A 21,159-nucleotide genomic window follows, 5' to 3' on the forward strand; every position below is an offset into this window, starting at 1 on the left:
TTATGAAAACGTCCATGCAGCCGGCCCGTTAGCCTTTATTCGAATCCAGGTCGAAACTACCAGTGTTCAGCGATTTAATTCCTGTACCGCGGGAGGGCCTAATTGCTGAAGGGAACTGGCTTGTATTCATGTTACACACGGTGAAAACAAACAATGCAACCAGCTGATTCGTCTGGCATCGAACCCAAACCAGTTCGAACTTCCAGTATTCAGTAGTTTTAACCACTCGGCCACTGGTGGCGTGTGGTAGGAGCCACAGATAATGTACTGAGTAGCAAAAATCCCTAATAGTGGCCCTGGTTACTAGTAGGATTGTAAGTATATTGGTAATCATCCAATCTACAGCAAGGAAATTTCGGAGCTTAATTGTAAAGTCAAATGCGACACTCCGATAAACGTGGTATATGTTCTGTAATATCTTTGCGTGTTATATACATAGTTTTTTTTTTTTTTTTTTCTTTCAAAGTTAGACAAGTTTACACAAACAATATAGGTCGAAAAGGGAGCTGGTTTGCGCCCGGTGAGCCTGTCGGCAGCGTCGCAAAGCGTAATTTGACTAACGAAAAGATCATGCTTTGGATCTGGTGATCTGGATAGTCACTTGTGTTGAAAAATAAATTTATTTCAACAACATAGGCCAAAAATTTAGTTGATCTGCGCCCGTGAGTCCGTCGGCAGCATCGTAAAGCGTAATTTGACTAACAAAAAGATCATTCTTTTGTATTTGGTGGGATTGCCGTGGTATTAATCACAAATAGTATATGGAAAAAGGTAAAACCCTTGACAGTAAAGGATACAACGAGATGCTAGTGCATGTTGACGCTGCTATCAAGGAAAAGAGTCGAATTGAGTTCCGGCGCAGAAAGGTAACGTTCCATCAAGATAATACCATACGTGTCTGCATTCACCGGCTAGCCTCTGTACGGACTCGAAAGGGATCTTTCACCACATCCACCATATAACCCCGACATCGCACGTTCGGACTTTCAGCTACATCTTGCTGGTCCTATCTTCACTTCTGCACAAGACGTCCGAAATGAGGTTGACCTGTGTTTGGACTCGGGCCACCAAGTTTCCGAGCCGAAGGTTTTGAAAAACTACCAAAAATTTGGCAGAAAAGCATAGATTTTTGGTAGTGATTACTATCCGCACTAAAGGTACTGACTGCTTTTTTTTCATAACTTTATGAAGAACGTTCGTGCTTAAAATTTTCGTTACAACCATTAAATTCTGTAATTTATGAATTCCTTCCCACTTCTCATGTATTTATCAACTGTTCTTTATGAACCTGATATTCCTACAATTATCAGCTGTACTTTATAAATCTGATATGTAGAAACGCAATTTGATTTTATGCATTTCAGTATCAAGTGAAATCTTTAAACTAATCGTTCATTATAACACTTTATGTTGTTTTCATTCAAAGCTGAACTCAGATAATGTGCCGAGGTTGAACTACCAGTAATAGGCGACTTTAGCGCTCGCCCGCTAGAATTTAGAGAGGAACTGAGTGCTAGAATTGGGTTAGGCTCTTTGAATATAGCAAAGCCACGAGGTGGCAGATAGCAGATGCTTTCGTGGAGGAAGTTTCTGAAGGCTTAGTTTAGTTTATAGCAAAGCTCCCCATACACGTTACACACGGGGAAGATTATGAAAACGCCCATGTAGCCAGCCCGTTCGCCTTGATTCGAACCCAGGTCGGAACTACCAGTGTTCAGCGATTTAACCGCTCGGCCGCGGGTGAGCCTAATTGCTGAAGGAAACTGGGTCGTATTCATGTTGCACAACAGGAAAACAAACCATGCAGCCAGCTGGTTCGCCTGGGATCGAACCGAAACCAGGTCGAACTTCCAGTAATCAATATTCTTAACCACTCAGCCACTGGCGGCGCGTGGCAGAAGTAAGAGCCACAGATATTGTAGTGAGCAGCAAAAACCTCTAATACTGGCTCTGGTTTCTAGTAGAATTATATATTGGTAATAATCCAATCTACAGCAATGAAATTTCGGAGCATAATTGTGAAGTTAAATACGACACTCCGATAAACGTGATAAAGATGAAAAATTTTTTAAAAAAGGAAACTTACTATGCAAATACATGTATTCATTAGTAAACATTTTATAAAATTTATTCTTAATTTAGCGTTTATGAATTCTCAGAGAATTATCTCATCGAATTATTTTTTTCTCCTCTGGTAATCCAATATAATTGATTAAATTTATGTGCTGTTAATATCTTTGCCTGTTATGTACATAGTTTTTTTTTTTTTTTTTTTTTTTTTTTTTCCGTTCAAAGTTAGATAAAACTGAACGTACGTTACACTGAAATTACTTTGTCTAGAAAGTAAGCGCTTGAGTAGAAACAGATGTTGGGTTTTATTTTTAGAAGACATGAGATCGCTTTCTGTAAAGTAATGTTATAAAATTTTGAATTTGAAATAATCGTACTTCGTTTTTAGTAGCGCAGAATGATAAAGATTTAATGAGAATATAGCAAAGCATCTTTTTAGAGACGCTGTTATAATTTTGCTATTTTATTTTTTTATGGTAGGTCAAGGAAAAAGGCAGGCTGCTAAATACGGTAACAGCACATTACTCTGTTTCATATATAGCGAATCCGCTCTGAAATGAGGCACGAAGCGGTAAAGTAGCTGAACACCAGTATTTCGGTCCGAGTTTCGAATCCCGCGAAGGGACTGGTTGCGCTTTCGTGGTTTTACCCTGTGTAACGTGTCTAGGAGCCAATTTCCTTTAGAAAGTCTTCCACGAAGGCATCCTTTCCCTTAGGCAGATAGATCGTACCGGTGTTTATTTTATCAACAGTACTGGTTATTTTTAAAAATGATCATCCTAGAAAGGTGATTGCCAAAAAGTATTCACTTCGCATATTTATACGTTATGCATGAATATACTCTTTTTAGTCAATCTAATATATATAAATTACTAATGCTTTAAAAAAATTCAATTTTCAATATTCTGTTTCCTATTTGTTCCTGTTCAATGAAACAGATTCATACACAGCAAATCCAAATGCATCGCTACAGGAAGATGATAAACCAGCACAGTACGTAATTACAGTTACATCCGGAAAAGAGTAGATATACATATAAATACATAATATATATATACGGTATACAACGATATACAATATATATATATATATATTATCGTTTTTTAGGATGTATCTATAATATGTATCATTTTACTTTATTAAAATATAATATTCAATTTTGTAATTTAGGAATTTCTTCTCCCTTATCATGTATTATCAGCTTGTACTTTATAAACCTGATACCCCTTCAATTATCAGCTGTATTTTATAAACCTGAAACATAGAAACGCAATTTGATTTTATGCATTTCAGTATCAAGTGAAATATTAAAACTGATTGTTCATTATAACACTTTATGTATTCATTCAAAGCGGATCTCAGATAATGTGCCGCAAATTATTTCCACACTAAGTTTTTTGTGCAAATAATACGTCCTGCTAGTGTTTTTGTAATAAAATGCATGTTATTAATTGATTTCGAATTTTCGTTGCATCTTGATATTGCTGCCAAAAGATATTCAATCAACAATAGTATCTTTTACTACGTTTATGTGTGTGGATACATAGACCATTTCTCCGTGTACTAGAAAAATTTGATAATGATTTATCCACTTTTGAAGTAAAAAAATAATAGTTAGGAGTGTTATACGATTTTATAATACAAGTAAAAAATATATATAAAGCTCTGGAAAGTGCTAACACATATTTATGGAATATTATGGATGGTAATTTATGAAATATTATGGATGGATGAGTAAATGGAATATTATGTGCGTGCTATATATGTATACACATATCATCAAGTATAAAATCATTTATATATAATTTTTATGTCGCGATGAAATTTGTTTTCTTCCGCAAAATAACGGCAAATTATGAAACATTACGCAACATTGAAAAGCGTGATGAACAAATTTTGCGAAAAGAAATAGCGACTGCTGCACGTATCTCACAGATATCTTTCATTCAACACAAAGGTGAAAAAGTTCTATTCCTGTTCAAAACATACCCTGCAGTCTGAGTCACACACGGAAGAAATGACAGCAGGTCTTTTGTTCAACTGAGGGGATGTGTTTTATGGCTTACTCACTTTCCCGCCAAACAAGTACAGAGGAAGGAAGCGTCGTTGCCATAGTAACCAGGCTGTAGGTAATCTTACAGATTTGAGTCTTTATCGCTCAACGTTCGTAGCGCCATCTGTTATTAAAAATCGACATGAGAAAGGGGTATTAAACGCTCTTAATGAACAAAGAGGTTTGAGGGTTTTAAATATTTTTTTTCAATTCCTAATGACTACTTGAGGATATAATCTGTATATTATTCTTTGAACTATGAATTGAATTGAAATGTTTTACCTAATACATGCATTTTATTTTATCACCCTACCTGCTCAGATGGAAATATTATTTGGTTTAAATTTCATTATGATCATGTTGTGCCAATTATGAATGACACTGTTGAACTCAAATTTTTGAAATTAATTTTTCAAAACTTTAATAAATAATTAATATTTTACTTTTCAATCGATACTTTAATATTTTTAAAAATCTCATTAATTGAGATAGCTACAGCATTAAACGTCTCAGAATAATAAAAAAAAAAAAAAAACAGTAATATAAAATTGGATTGCTTTATTATTTCTTTTATTTTCTTCCTATATGTATAATTATATTTTGTGCAAAACATTTTCGACAATATGTACCTTTTTGGTTTGAGAATAGATGTCTTCATTTTTTACAGGAGATAGATACTGCTAGAGTAAAGAATTAAGAAGTGGTAGAAATAGCCAGTATATCTTCATTTAAAAAAAAAAAAAAAAAAGATACAAAATTTTATAAAATTTTCATTTGCATTGTAGAAATCTTAAAAATAATTAGCAATCACATTTCATAAACAAACCTCTTAATATATCTTTACTTTAAAAAAATTATTTTTAAATGCAATTTTTATTTCTTTAAGTAGAACTAGATGTACCTTCATTATAAAATTGCATAGAAATATGTAAATAAGAATAAAGTTCTAGTATTTTATAATTTATATTTTGTTATGCGTTGTTTCCATTATTTATTTAACACTTACAGACTTATGCTAACAGTTAAAATTTAGTATTCAAATATTCAGTGTATTTAAATTCTAAATACAAAGTGGAAAACTCGATTTTATATATAATTACATAATTTAAAATTTACAAGCTATAATGCGAGTGCTTCATATTTTTAACCTACATATACCAAAACCTTAAGAAATAAATTTAGATAAGTATTTAAGTTCAACTTATCTAATTTTAAGGAAGATTTTATGAGTAGTCTTGGAAGATATAATTCTTGAAGCCATTTACTTTTATAAGGCTAGAATAAGAGAAAGGAAATATTAATGGAATTATAAAGATAGTTGAGGCAACTAAAATTTTAAAAATTAAAAATGGTAAAAAAGTTGTTTTTAAATTTTATTATGAATAATGTCCAATTTTCAGTCCAATTTAGTAAACAAATTGTCATTTCTGTAGTAATCTATTCAGCAAGAACAATTACCAATGGTTACTACCTTCTTACCCTTTGAAATTGATACATCACATAATTAAAACTTTCTTTAAGAAAAGTACAGTAAGCTTAAAAAAAAAAAAAAAAAAAACTCTAAATTAAATAGTTGTAATTTTAATTAAGAACCTTAAATATCTAAGCTAAAGACAGATTTTTTTTTCACACAAAGAAAATGAATTTTTAATTAAATATATAAAAATATATGGGGAATAATTCAATTATTATTTTTGTTACACTGCATCAAGAAAATAAAACAAAATTAAGGATATTTCAAATAGGCAATATTAGCTAATGCATTTATTTTTGCTTCAACGAACAAAGCTTTTACTTGCATTTACATTGTAATAGATTATGGGTTAGGTACAAGAAGTGAGGTTAAAGCAGAATATATCTGATCTAAGCAATACACCAAATGTTTTATGGTCATCGTTAGGGAGCCATTATTCAGCGTCTCTGAGTGCGGCAAGTACACAGTCAAGTTCATTTGAATAGAACTTCTAAATAGGTATTCACAGCTGGTGAAAAGGGGAAACCAATATTCTGAGACCAGTTGTGGACAAAAAAAAAAAAAAATCTTTAGAGGAGAAAAATGGTACGAAATGTTTGCGTTTTCCACAATGGCGAACTATTTAAGTAAATACTTCAGTATGTGCCTTTATTTCAGAAGCTTGAAAAAAAGAACTCGTCTCTTAGTTCAGTGCAGATCTTATTATGGCATTAGTCTGATTAGAAATTCCAGTTTATGTGACAAATAATCCCGCTTTCAAATTGTTTTTGAGCCATTCATGCAAAAGTCAGTACAAATAAGAGTACACTAAGAGAAAAAAATATATACACCCACTTTTATCAGACTGTTTACGAGAAAAAAAAGAATTTTTGGTAAGCATGAAGTAGGATTCATGATGGGGGAAAATTACAAGTTAACTGCAAAAGTGCCCCTTTAATGTATTGGAGTTTGCATCATTTGATGAATGGATGTTAGAGACTTATTTATGACACTCATATTAAGGGTAGAATTTTAACTTAGAAAGTGATGTGCACAGTACCATTTCAGTTGCCTATTAAAATTTCTTTATAAATTTTTAAATTAGGCAAAAATTGTGTGCTTTTAAAATAAAACTTCTTAATTTCAAAATTTTGTGCTTTGCATAACTTTGTATGACTAAAATTCAGCAATAAATATTTATATTGATTTTATAAAGTTAGAAAAATTACATTTCAACCATAAAAATATTTTTGTAATATAAAATTATATACACTCTGCTGTTAAATTCTTTGGCAATATAAATGCTTAAAAAACTTCAGCATATTATCTTTCACTTAAAATGCTGAATTTCAATTTTTGGTATAGAGAGGAGTAATACATAGTGTGAAACTTGGTTGCCCACCAAAGAGGCATACGTGCTGTAAGTTAAACATAAACTTTAATGGGTACTCTCCCTTGAGCTTATCAGAATAGATGAACAGGGTATGCCAACATTCAGACATAAGCAGCAGCAACATAAAAGAAAGAAAGAAAAATAATAATACAGACAAATCTTTATTTATCTTGTGCATTTCTATATTTTGGTAAGAGTGTAATAAAAATGCATACTTAAGTTTATAAATGTTGTCAGTTTTTATTATTTAACAATCATGATGTCTTTATGTGCAGGTTTTGGACAAACTGAAGCTATAAGTAATCTTGACAGAACAGGCTTTTTGGACAAAGTCATTTCAATGTTACAGTTAGAAAATGTGGTAATTGTTAGTCCAAGTATGAGTGGTTCATTATCGTTAAGATACCTTATTCAGTATCCAGAAAAACTGACAGGTTTCATTCCAGTTTCTCCTATTGGTACAAGAATTTTAAATGAAAATGTTTGCGAAGATGAAAATTATAGAACTCTAAGAAGAGCTTTCAATGAAGATTGTGGAAGAATAATGCATTATTTGAAATCAGATGATCTGAATCTTAATTGCCTGAAGGTATGTCTAAATTATACATTTTATGGAATGCTATTGAATTTCTTTATTAGTTTTAGTAAGATAATGCAAAAGAAGTGGGGACACTTTTCAGAAGTTAAGTTGATATTATATACTGCTAGTATGAATATACAGGGTGATTATAATTAAAGTTTAAGTTTCAAAACGCTATAAAAAAAGAACCACTGATGAAAATGATGTGAAATTTGAAATAAATGTTATTGAAAAAGGCGGAAAGCGTATGGCAGAAGAAAAAATTTAGTTTCAAAAGTTAGCAACAGATGGCGCTGTAAGCGGCAGAATCACGACGAGAAACGAGAAATGATTCGTAAAACAATGGCTAAGGTGGAAGTTACACATTAAAACGCATTGACAAATTATAATTGTTGAATAATTTTATTTGCATGACTGTACATATCACATCGAAAGGGACAAATCGGTTTCAAGAGTTTTGCGGCGACATACCGCATAAGAACCATTCATCAAAGAAGTTCGGAACTGTCGCAAAACATGTTCAATATGCTGTCCACCGTTGTATGCAACAAGTTGAAAGTGACAAACAGCATGTTCCCCAACGGATCGCAGTGTCTCCGGGGTGATGTTCAGAATGTGTTGCGAAATGCGTGCCTTTAATTCCGCTAAATTTGCAACTGGAGCACGGAACACAACATCCTTCAGATACTCCCACAGCCAGAAATCACACGGAGTAAGATCAGGCGATCGGGACGGCCAGGATGTAGGGAAATGACGGCTGATAATTCGAGCATTTCCGAAATGACGCCTCAGCAGCTGTTTCACGGGATGTGCAATGTGCGGAGGAGCGCCATCTTGCATAAAAATGATTTCATCCACACATCCATGCTGTTGCAGAACTGGAATCACGTGGTTGCACAAAAGAGACGCATACCTCTGACCAGTGACGGTTACGGGAACAGGACCGGAAGCACTCGTTTGCTCGAAAAAATATGGTTGTAGGATGAATGATGCCGTAAAGCCACACCATACCGTTACCTTTTCAGGATGAAGTGGTACGGGGTGCGTTGCCAGTGGATTTTCTGTTGCCCATATTCGACAATTCTGGGTATTCACGTATCCTGTCAGATGGAAATGGGCTTCATCTGTCCACAAAATTTTCCACGGCCATTCATTATCCACTTCCATGCGAGCCAGGAATTCTAATGCAAACGTCTCCCTAGCTGTCAGGTCAGACGGAAGCAACTCCTGCACATGGCCATTTTTGTACAGATAGCATTGCAGGATGTTTCGTACAATTTTCAGCACTGTGCTCATAGGCCTGTCCAATGTTCGGACAATTCCTCGTGCACTGCACGGTTGCACACCACCGGCCGACCCCTCCTGTAATGCTGTGGCCACTTCTTCAACTACCGTCGAATGCACTCGTTTTCTCCCTCTACCAGATTGCACATCAAACGAACTTGTCGTTTCGAATTTTTGCATCATTTTCTTTAGACCTACGACACTCATTGGACCAACGCCTTCTTTTATACCGTTCAGTGTCCTGAATTTTTGCAGAGCTACTCTTGACAATCATCATTCTTGTAATACAGCTTTACCAGCAGAGCGCGGTCCTGCAGTGAAACACCCATGGCGAACGTCTGAGACGCGAAATGAGGAACAGCCTGGTACCTGGTGGCTTTATAACACTGAAATTTAACTAACATTTTAATTTACGTCTTCTTTCGCTTGCAGCGCCATCTGTTGCTAACTTTTGAAACTAAATTTTTTCTTCTGCCATACGCTTTCCGCCTTCTTCAATAACATTCCTTTCAAATTTGACGTCATTTTCATGAGTGGTTCTTTTTTTATAGCGGTTTGAAACTTAAACTTTAATTATAATCACCCTGTATATGAATATGATCAGTTTTTTTTTTCAATTTACTTAAGATATGAAATAAACTGTCAAAGTTTTACACATCTGAAATTATTATAATTTTAAATAACACACCTTTTTTTAGATGGAAAAAAAAAATAGAAGGGGTGATAAGTGAAAATACGGGAATCAAGTATAGTTTTTTGTTACATTTACACGTATTTCTTATCTCTTCACTATAGATGAAATAATGCCTCCTTTTTAATTTTATTTATAATGGAAAATGTTTTACCAAAGACTTTTCAAACTTTTCAGACCATTACCTTACAATATATACTATGCTAACATGTAATTTATTATATTTATGGCTTAGCAAGTATTGCCATTCTTATATGTAAGATCTTTAATATATAATATACATGACTTGGCAAACAATCTGCTTCCAGAGCATTGCTGTTATACAGTGATATAAAGTATTTAATTTATCTTTCAGATTGCTGAATCGACTGAGCAGTTTAAAAGCAATAAATGCATTTCTTCTTAACTTAAATCATTATTTTGTTTTTTTAATAAAATATCTAGCTTAAAACACATAGTTTAATACATAATATATATAGTTTTATGTATATAGTTTATACTACAGTCAAAAGTCTTTAATCCGGACTCGTCGATTCCAGATTGTTGGTTTTTCCGGATTATAGATCATCAGTTTAAATCTGGTAAGATGGCTTGCAGAAATTATAAAATTAAAAATATGAAACCTTAATTTATGAAATAAAGAACAATTATGATCTAAAGGGTACCAAAATTTACAAAAAAACAAAAAAACTTAATATTTATTTGTTTACTTTATTAAACATTTCTTTCAATGCGCGCATGCGTAAAGCATACATTATGCATAGTCGAAATTAGAAAATTGCAACCAGAAAACTATTTGATATGTATTCGTGATATTTATAATGACGAGGAATTTGATTTAAATCATATCAAAGACGGAGTACATTGAGTTGAAATACTACATTTAGTAAGGAATTATAAGCCGAATAAAATAAAAACATCTGCCCTGAAGATAAGGATAGTGCTGACAGATCAACTTCCAGTTCATTGTACGTCGCATCGTTCCCCCCCCCCTTCTGCAGAACAGCGTGAAATTGATAAACAGATTTCGGAATGGTTAGAGAAAAAAATCACCTCTCTGTCACTTTCTTCATGCCTTTATCCATTTTTTGCAGCAGTTCCACTTTTTGTTTAATGGACATCGAAACATGCTTTTGCTTTGCAGATTCTTTGGCAGCTCCAGCATCGGAAATTCTATTTCACATAATCGAAAGTTCAAGTTTACTTTTATAAAATTGCTCTAACAGTCTGCAAAAAATAATAAGTCGGATCCATCTCGAAGATTAAGGAACAACGCAATCTGCAACATTAACTGAAATAGATAATTAGATAATTTTAGCTTAGCTTATACCTTTCGTTATACATTAAACACACATGCGTAAATGTATTATGCGCATGCGCACACGCGTATGCACATGCGTTAACGCATTATGCGTTGACGCATGCGCAGATAGTTTGTAGCTTTGAGGTCCGGATTATAGATCATTCCGGATTATGGTTGTCTGGATTAACGACTTTTGACTGTATATCCATTTGGTAATTAGATCATTTGCAGCACTATGCAGAACAAAAATATTTTGTAAGCTGTATGGTATGTATTTTGGTACAAAATCATTTAGTTTTTGTTCCTTTAAGTATATTTATAAGAAATAATTATGTCTAAACAATGCTTTACTGTAATTGAATTTTGTGAGATGCTTATCATTTATCTTAGTTCTCATAATGAGCTTCCTAACTGTTAAAATATGTAATGCTATTGATGATGTAGCTTGGTTATCATGAGATATAAGGAAGAAGAATAAGATTAGGATTATTTATATTTTTATGAGGAGTATAACAACAACATTTCATTATCAAAATGTTAAATCTTAATTTTTAAGATATGATTGTTTGTGAGGTTTGAAATTTTGTTGACTATAAAAAAAGTATGTAGTTTTTGTGAGTGTCGTGATAATAAATGAAAACTTTTGTCATTTTGAATTAGGCATTGAAATAATTGAATCTTCACATTGGAACTGGCAAATATTTTCAGGATACTCTATGAGTTATCATTTTATGCTATGATGTAAATTAATTTTTCAGTTGGAAATTTATATTTGCTATTTTTCTAATCAAAAATTTTGTCATGCATCTATGAAAAGAATATTTTATTTAGAATTTGTAATCAATGCTAAGAACATGTGTGATAATGGTATATATCTTTAAAGATGAGAAAGGAGTATCGTAAATTGATAAAAATAAAAGCAACATACTTAAGATAAAATAATTGTAACATTCTTAAAATATCTTTTAACAAAAGAAATCTGTATTTAATGCAAAATACTGAGCAGTGTATTTAATATAATGATGCATAACTTGCATAAAAAACTAGGTTGAAAAATGTTTGTATATAAATTATCTTGACATTGTGTTGTGGTATTTATTTTTTCCTATCTTTTACTGAACAGTGTTTATTTACCCAAGATATGTGCTTTTTTAAAGCTTAAAAACTTCACTATTTATGATAGGATTTTTATAAATAATTATCACTTTTTAATTTTGATGAGTTACATCAGGTGCTGCAACAAAATAGAAAAGGGAAAGAACATATAGCAAATGCTTAAAATTATTACATATTAATGGGACATTTTTAGTGTACACTGAAGTTAACCCTCCCTTTTTTGGTTTGATACAAATGCCCAGCAATAATTTGGTTTTACAAATCCATTGCATTAATTTTTAATAATTTTAGGTATTTTCTAGATTTCCCATTTCCATTAATAAGTGGCTGATTAGAAAAAAAAAAAAAATATTTCAGTTCCATTAAGTAATTGTACTGTATCATCTAAAATCCATCAAATGACTTATGAAATGTTATTTTCGACCCATTCATTCTGTAATACATTACAAGGAATTATTGCATTCTCCTGCATGTACTTTTATTAAGTGGTTACTATATTCATCTAGTAATTAAAAGACACAGGCATCAAATCTCGGTGAGGGCATAGATGATTTTCCATGTGTCCCATTTTAAAAAGATTAATCTCTCTATCATATAGAGCATAGTTGTAGTGTATGAATATTTGTAATTAATTCAATTATTTGCAAACTCAGGAAAATGATTTTTAAAGAATCAATTATATGAGCTCACACTGCAGTCTCTGTATAAGCACTGTTAATTATATTAATGATTTGTGCATGCATTTTCTTTATCTCATTTACCTGGTTATATGAATGAGAGTAGGTTTATAAATAGGCTTTCTGAATAATTAGCAGTGCATAACACAGTTTTTTTTTGAATAATTAACGGAAGATTTAGTTTTAAATTATTGTTTCTATGTCTTAAATTTATTTATTAGTAGACCAAATGATGAGAATTTAAATAAGCTATGGAGAGTGTGTCATATCTCTCATATCCAACTGGCATTAGTTTCTTGCAGGTCTTTCGATTATAAATGCAGCAGCATTTAAGTTATTAAAATAGCTCACTTATATCTGGAATATGGATAAAAATGCTCCTAACAAGTTTTGGTGATAATTTTTATGAGTTTGCAACATTTAGCAATTTTTCATCAGCTTGGCAACTTTCTGGAAGCTGCAGGAAAGGCATTAGGAGCCTTAGAAACAGCATTATGTTGTTTGGCTTCCAAAAGCCCATGCAACACCATATAAATGCAGGTCAGAAAGGGAGCTGGAGTCAGTTGTTCACATTCAAGAGAGTGTGGTTAAAAAAAAAAAAAAAAAAAAAAAAAAAAAAAAAAATTAGCTGAATTGCACTTTAGAGTTTACTCTGTGAGTGACATTGGGAATTTATAACATTTTATTTTCTGTTTAAGAGGATTTGCATATTATCTGTGTTTTTCTTGAATTATTTACAGCTATTTATTTTGTTATGTTTTATTATTAGTTACAATGAATTGTCAGTTTCTTCTTGCTGATCTGGAGTGATTATTTACCGAGACCTCCATGAACCTGTAGCTTGCAACAATGTATATACACATATACATATATCATGTCCATAAAAATCCTTATCTGGCTTTTATTTTCTTGATCGTTGGTTGCAGACATATATTTCCAGTTATAAAAATGTTTTCAATGAAGCAAAGATTCATGTTGGCAAATTAGTGCTATAAAAATTGTGAAATCTAACCTTCAATCCCTATATTCAGGGAAGTTTTATTTTTTTTATATCACTTGCCTATTCAACATCGGCCACTCTTAAGGCCAGAAGTGTAGGCCATTTTATTGTGGAGACACCTGACAGGTAGCCATCATTGCCTTCTATGAAGGGACAGACAATTACAACCATGCCTCTCCAGGATTCGAACCCGAGCCCCTCAGTATCGCAGTCAGCTTACCTAACTACTATACTCTCTGGGGAACAAGGGAAGTTTAATGTTCATTATAAAAAGTAAAACACAAAATGTTTGACTGCCGTATGACAAAACTGACTGAGGTATTTGATAATAAAACTGAGAATCATATTCATGGGCCATACACAAATTGAAGAGGGAAATATTTGCATTTATGTAACTAAAACTAAAATATTGTTTCAAGAAAGTTTTCTGATGTTAAGAGACTATGTGATAGGCATTTCTATGTAGATTATTCTGAAAAATATTGATCAGAATAAAGGTTTTTCAAAATAGAGTTATTATTCACAGAATTTGTTCTAGAAGACGTCAGCAGATGTCAATATTGGCATGTAGCCGTATTACTTAAAAATAAAAATGTACATTAATAGTTTTATTACGATTACTAGAATATGATTCTAAGGTAATAAAACTTCATGAGAATATTAATAATGTATTTTAAGACTTTGGAGACTTTTAAATTACTTTATTGGATGCCATTTAAAGGGGAAAAAATGAATGTCGAATTATTCTATTAATCGACCTCTCAATGCAAATTCAAAATGATGTCAAATATCATAAATTTTGAAATAAAATATCTCAGTCAGTTGTTATATGGGAATCAAACTCTTTGTATTTCTATAATGAGCGTAAAATTTTCCTAAATATGAGCTTAGGAACTAGAGGAAGTAAAAAATTAGATTTCAAATTTTATACATTTTTTTTTAAATTTAAGACTGTGAAAAGATGAATCTTTGCATTATTTAAAAATTTTTTATACTGGAAGTATATATCTATGACCAGCAGTTGTGAAAATAAAGCCGAAGGTAAGGATTTTAGTGGACATAGTATGTATAAGAAAGAGATAAAATACATGGAATTTATTAATTATACAATTTCTGATCTCTGTATCTCTTTATGTATGTGCATGTGTGTGTATATACTGCTTCTATATGCTTCTATATATACGTATAGAAGCTAATGTTTGTTTTAACATGTCAGTTACCTTCCTATATTTTTGCCAAATTCTTTATATTGGTGATGCTAAATTTCCCTTTTTGATTTCAATAAAACCCACACTCACAAACAGAGTTTTATTAACATAGCTCATAGATATTTGACAGATATTTAGTCTCTTAGCAGTTTTCTTATTGTATTTATTTTCATTTAAGAAAACTTGAATTTAAATAACACTTTTGAAAAGTAGCAGGGGTTTTTTTCCTGCATCAGAAGAAAGGTATGGGAGAAAAATTGTGTATAAATAATAAGTAAATGAAACAGGTCAGTTTAAAGTGTAAAATTTTCAAAATGAAACAATAACTTAGAGAAAGAAAAATATATAAAGTTATTATATTAGCACAGTTTCTAATACAATTAATGTATAAGAGAGTAAAAAAAAAAACTTAATGGCTGAAAATGGATTATTTTAAAGAAGAGCAATGATGCCATTCAAAAATTAGAGAATGTACATATTAATTAACTGATGCCATTATTAAGTAAAACTGTAAAATAATTTAAAAAATTATTAATTTAAATTTTAAATATTCATAGTAATGCTTTTATATAATAATTTGTGTCAAAATTATTAATTTTATGTTCGATTATAATATTTATCAACAGCTCTAATATATAACCTGCTTTTAAAGTTTGTTTTATTTATTTTACCACAGGTGCCAACATTATTAGTATTTGGAGAAAGGGACAGGGGAGAGAATTCAGCTAAATTGTGTCTTTTGCCTAATGGTCAAGGAGCAGAAATTCCAGAGGGCAAACATGCTGCATATCTGAGTAATCCAGCTTTGTGGCATAAGTTGTTATATAATTTTCTTGATATACTAAATGATACCTATTTATGTATGTGAATAAAAACAAAAATATTTATAATTTTTGGTTTAAATGTTTTTGTTAAATTAATGCAAGAAATGAAATTTAAGAATTATGTAAGGGATTTTGAATCATTCTTCAATTAAAAACCTTTTTAGTAAATTGTTAAAAAAATCTAATTTTGAATATTTCAGTTAAATAGGACATGTTTGGAAAATGTATTGATTAAAAAAGATACAAATAATCCTGCACAGAATTTACATATATGATACTTGAACAAACATATCTTTGAAAGTATATTGTTTTTATTAATTTGATAATGTTAAGCATGTTAGGGATACCTACATTTGAAAGTATATTGTACAGTTATAATCTGAAACATGTACTGTCATGATACTTACTCAGTTAAGGAAAAGAGTGTCCCTCTAAAGTTTTTTTTTTTTTTTAACTGTCTAAGTAGGGGGGAAAAAAAAGAAGTACTTTCAAGCTAAAGAAAAACTATTTATCTAAGTAAAGAGAATATGAACATCAAAATCATTACTTATTAGTTCATATACTAATATGCTGTCTCCAATTGTATAAAATAATTTCTTAGCTTACTTTAGGAAAAACTCTTTGCAGTCATTTTTCTTTAAAGCATTTTTCTTTAGAGCTTATTGTATAGAATTTCCCCTAAAAACAAGCGGCAGTCATATGTTGTATTTTGCTTTGATTTAAAAAATATGATTTTGGCTACTAGATCACCATTTGAAGAATTTAGTTTACTGAATGAATTAGTGGAAATAGTTATTTGCATACGTTTTTACCCAGTCAGACTTGCAGAAAAGTGTTTTCTTTATACTATAGAAATTTTTTCTTTTTGTTTAGTTTATTCAGTGGACAAAAATTTTTAGGATGCTGAAGCAGCCTTATAAATAAAACAATTCAGTATTCTTTTCATATAATCATAAGAATATTGTATATAATTATAATGCACAATAATATTTTTAAGAGTAAGATGGGAAGTGTTGACAAAATATAAATAGAAACACTTTTATTTCAAACGTGCTTTTTGGTATATATTTTTTGCATTTTTTGGCATATATTTAACATAAATTTTGGCATGTATTTAACATAAAACATTCACACTAAAAGTTATGATAGAAAAGTGTAATAGCTAAAACCTTTATATTGAATTACATTTAAATTCTGTATTCCAAATATTGAACAGATTTATAACTTTTACCACCTTGCCCTTTTTTTATTATTTCCAATGGCAGATTATGAACAGTTACAGCAAAAATCAAGAACAAAGAACATAGAATACAGCAACACAATGGGAGGGAGGGGAAAAAACAGCTGTAACAGAGTCCATTAATCTAATATATCTCTTGCCTCCCAGTAACGCTCGGCGAGAAAAGTCTTGCGTAGAGTAGAACAGTGGGGTAGATGTGCGCCATCCATCACCTCTCCAGAGCTGCACAGAGTGCATATCATAGAAGGAACAATTTTGAATCTATGAAGATGATATTGTAGGCAGTCATGTCCGGTGGCAAGGCGGAATTCAGCGACTGCTCTACGCCTTGGGCCATTGCACAAATTCGGGATAGCATTCTTCCAAGACTGATAAGAAACACGGTGATAGAGATCTTCTTGAGAACGTACTTTGAAATATCTTTTAATAAGATCCCTAACAGTATAGAAAGGCAAAGGACAAAAAATATTCTGCATGATTAAACCCCCTTTTTTTTGCCAAGAAGTCGGCTTTCTCGTTACCTGGAATCCCAGAGTGAGCAGGAACCCACTGAAGTACTATAGTTTTCTCAAGTGAAGCCAAGTTTTGTAGATAATGTCGACAGTCCAATATGTCCTGTGATATGGGATTTTTATCTAAAACGATAGCCAATAGAGCAGCTCAGGAATCGCTGGGTATAACAGCTCTTGCTAATTTTCCCAAGTGGCACGGTAGCTGGTACAGAGCTGTGCGAATAGCAGCAATTTTGTCCTCAAATACAGAACCTCGGCCCACAGGGGTGTAGAAAGAGAAAATTTGAGAAAACTCCGGCACTTGCATTATGGCCATCAGACAGGAGGGATCCATCAGTAAAGATCCGAAGCCACTCTGACTCAGGGTAAAAAATGTTTAATACTTCGTAAGCGAGGGCTCTCAAAATAGAGGGATCCATATTATATTTGGTTACGTTTTGACCCAGGTCAAGATTAATCCATAAAGATTTCAAATTTATTGGATTTTGTAGTGGAACAAGTAATTCTGGTTCATTCATTAAACCAAGTGAATATTTTAACTGAAAAACTCTCTGTAGAAAGCCCATTTGGGTCTTTAGATTTCTAGTCAGAACTTGATTGTCTTCATTCCAGAGTGAAAGAAGACATCCAGGAACTGTAATGATCTTTTCCCAATTAAGGCCTTCTCTTGAATTACGGTTCTTAAGAGTTTATCGCCAGTTAACATAAAGGACACTGAGTCTCTTCGTGGCATAGTTGGACAAGTCCTCTGCATGTGGCTTCCATGTTAATTTGCGGTGAAACGTCACACCCAAATATTTAAATTTATCGCACAAGGGGATTTGGGTACCCTTATGTGTCAGCTGAAGATCCAAAGATTGGTGCGTAAGTGAGAAAGTCGGGCAGTATGATTTATTTAAGTTCACCTCCATATTATTAGTATCACACCAAACCTCCAAAGCATTCAAGGCAGGAGAGAGTTTAGTCTCTATGTTTCTCACTGCACTTTCTTTTTTAGAAACTTTCCAGAAAACAAAATCATCAGCGTATAAGAGGCACTTGAGGCCAGAAATCTCTTGTGTTTTACAAGTCAAGTCATTAATATAGATGTTAAAAAGGGAGCAGCTCCCCGTGGAAGACCTGTTTTTAAGATCTTGGATTTCGATAGAGTGTTGCCGTACGTGATTCTGGAAGAGTGCTTGTACAGGAAGCCTCTAATCTAATTAAAAAGAATTGCTCTAATACCTAGCCCCGACAGTTTCAGTAGGAGGCACTCCCGCTATACTTTATCATAGGCAGACTTGAGGTTAATAAAAACTGTGGTCAGGACCTGTCCACTATCCAGCGCGTCCTTGACACATTGACCCAGGAGAGCAACATGTTGGTTAGTAGATCTGGAGCTTCTAAACCCTGCCTGCTCCTTGGCAAGAAGTCTGCAAGTTTTTAAGTAATAATTAAGTCTTCTCACAATTATTTTCTCCATAGCCTTCCCCATAATACTAGTAAGTGATATTGGTCTATAATTATGGAGACTATTCCGATCCTTGTCTTTCTTCTGTATGGGAATAATGATAGAAGTTCACCATTCAGCTGGTACAATATCAGTGTTCTAAATTAGATTGAAAAAGATCCATACAGTCTCAAATGCTTTAGGATCAAGATGGTGGAGAAACTCAGAATGGATTCTATCTCCTCCAGGTGATTTTACACAAGGAAGGCTTCTTAAAACATAGGTAAATTCTTCTCAAGTAATGGGTGCCTCAAAACCTGAATCAGTAGAAGATTCAAACTCCGATTGCAAGAGTGTAGTTTTTTGCTTACTTCTAGACAAATGCATTTTTGTGTAAGTGTTTTTGTTATTAGCTCTACAGAATTGCTGTGCCAAAGCATTTGCTACAGAAGAATCCGAAGAAAGTTGTTTATCTTTAACTATGAAGGTTTGTTTAGGTAAGCCAGCAGGATCTTTCATTAGGTTGGCTACAAATTTAAACGTTCCTTTACTATGAGTTTGGTTAATTTATTTTTGAAATAAATCCATTAAATGAGGATCGTTTACGGGCAATAAGGGCCTTTCTAAAATATGTAGATTGTTTTCTCCATGCCTGAACGTCGCAGGGTCGGGAAGTTAACTCTGCCTTTCTTCTAAGCCTGCCTATCCACACATTTTATAGCCTCATCCTATCAATTGCCATCGCTGTTCCCTGAGCTCTTCTAATTTGTTTGGTAGTGGAGGTATAAAACATGGTTCTTAATGAACCCTTAAAGGAAGAAGTCACAAGGCATTAAATCAGAACACCTGGAGGGAGCAAGGGAAAAAAGTGAGGTCATCCTCATCAACATGTTCATTTCAGCTATGTGAAAGTTCATCATTCAGGTATCAATGAACTTGAATCTTCCAGTAAGGGAATATCCAAACCTCTTGTAAGACAAAATACCACGAACCAGCAGCCAATTGTGAAATCAACCAAAACTGTAACATATCCAAGTAACTTTCACTAGTCACAGTCTTGGTATTCAGACTTGGCAAGTTTATGGTTTTTATATCACTGGTATTTGTACATGGAATACTTCTGAATATATAAAACATTTAGAAAAATGAATAAATTTTTTACAGGAGCCCTGTATTTAATGTATTAAATTAGTTACACGAGTTAAAATTGCTTAGCTTATAATGACAAACGAAATTCTGTTTTATAAAATTTTATACCTTTATTTTCTAATATAAAAATTATATCTAATTTCCTTTAATTTAAGTAAGAGTAACTATTTTACATAAAATTTTTTTATTTACTCTTTATACAAATATAGTACATAAAATATTTTATACTCATGAATATACATACAAAGTAATTACAATATATTTCCTCTGCGCAATATCTTTACCAGCCAAAAAGTGATTTTATGCCATTCCATATGTATATAAAAGGTTGTAATATATAATCATACCACTTCATAGGTGGTGGCGTTGGTTTAATTTCCTCTTCTATATCTTCTTCAGCTGGATTTTCTATGCCAAGGATTGTTCTTACCATTCTATTAAGGCTCGTTTTTGCTGCTTTACTGCACTGTTTATTAGCTATGTTGGTGCATGAAATAGCCGATTCCACTTCACTGTTTAAAAGTAACAGAAGTGTTTGTAAAATTATATAATGTAAATATTTTTATAAATATAAAAATGTAACATGAAGGATAAATTGGATTATTTATCAGAAGATTGCCAAGTCTAGCTGTATCTGAATTAAGTTATATAAATTCAACTGTCAATATTAGATTCTCAATTTATGCAAACAAAATTATAGCGATTCAGTGTAGATATATAAATATTCTCTTTTCAGCCAAAAAATCACTGTTATATCCTTTGATATCTCATTGATTTGCTTCAAGAGTTATTGTTTCTGTGTTTCATGCAAATGCACAAACAAAATGTATATGTTATAAACAAATTATACATATATTTCCATTTACTGAATGTTAGTAAAAATTGAAAGCAAGTCCTTTCAAATGAATCAAGACGTGGACATGAGATAATCCAAAAAACCAATGAGCATAGATTTGGGATTATGTAAAATTGAATTTCTTACATCTTAATTTTTCCACAAATGGTAATTTGAAATCAAAGTTTTTAAGTTCTGATTTTAGAATGTAATATAAAATTTATTTTTAAAAAACTCCCATTAGGAAACAATCTGAATATTAATAGTAATATATGGGCCAAATTTTTTATGAGAGCTTTATTACTTTTTGACCATATAAAAATTGGATAATTTTTTTTTTCA

General features: G+C 32.1%; 2 protein-coding genes across 5 annotated transcripts in view; one reads left to right on the top strand and one right to left on the bottom strand.

Annotated features, from left to right (window-relative positions):
- Positions 1-15,718, top strand: part of LOC118198429 (putative protein-lysine deacylase ABHD14B) — a 59,683-nt gene extending 43,965 nt beyond the window's left edge. For all 4 annotated transcript variants that reach the window (XM_085827579.1, XM_085827581.1, XM_085827580.1 and 1 more), the window contains 2 exons: positions 7,245-7,558; positions 15,505-15,718. In XM_085827579.1, the coding sequence (XP_085683705.1) occupies positions 7,245-7,558; positions 15,505-15,696 (506 nt within the window). In that variant the 3' untranslated portion in view covers positions 15,697-15,718. The remainder of the gene's footprint in view (positions 1-7,244; positions 7,559-15,504) is intronic.
- Positions 15,719-20,149: 4,431 nt separating this feature from the next.
- Positions 20,150-21,159, bottom strand: part of LOC118205792 (uncharacterized) — a 48,293-nt gene continuing 47,283 nt past the window's right edge. Inside the window, exon 5 of the mRNA XM_035378073.2 lies at positions 20,150-20,494. Coding sequence (XP_035233964.2) covers positions 20,263-20,494 — 232 coding nt within the window. The 3' untranslated portion in view covers positions 20,150-20,262. The remainder of the gene's footprint in view (positions 20,495-21,159) is intronic.

The sequence above is a fragment of the Stegodyphus dumicola genome, chromosome 12 (assembly GCF_044657685.1).
Source record: "Stegodyphus dumicola isolate Sdum_Otavi_A_Nest chromosome 12, ASM4465768v1".
Classification (NCBI taxonomy): domain Eukaryota; kingdom Metazoa; phylum Arthropoda; class Arachnida; order Araneae; family Eresidae; genus Stegodyphus; species Stegodyphus dumicola.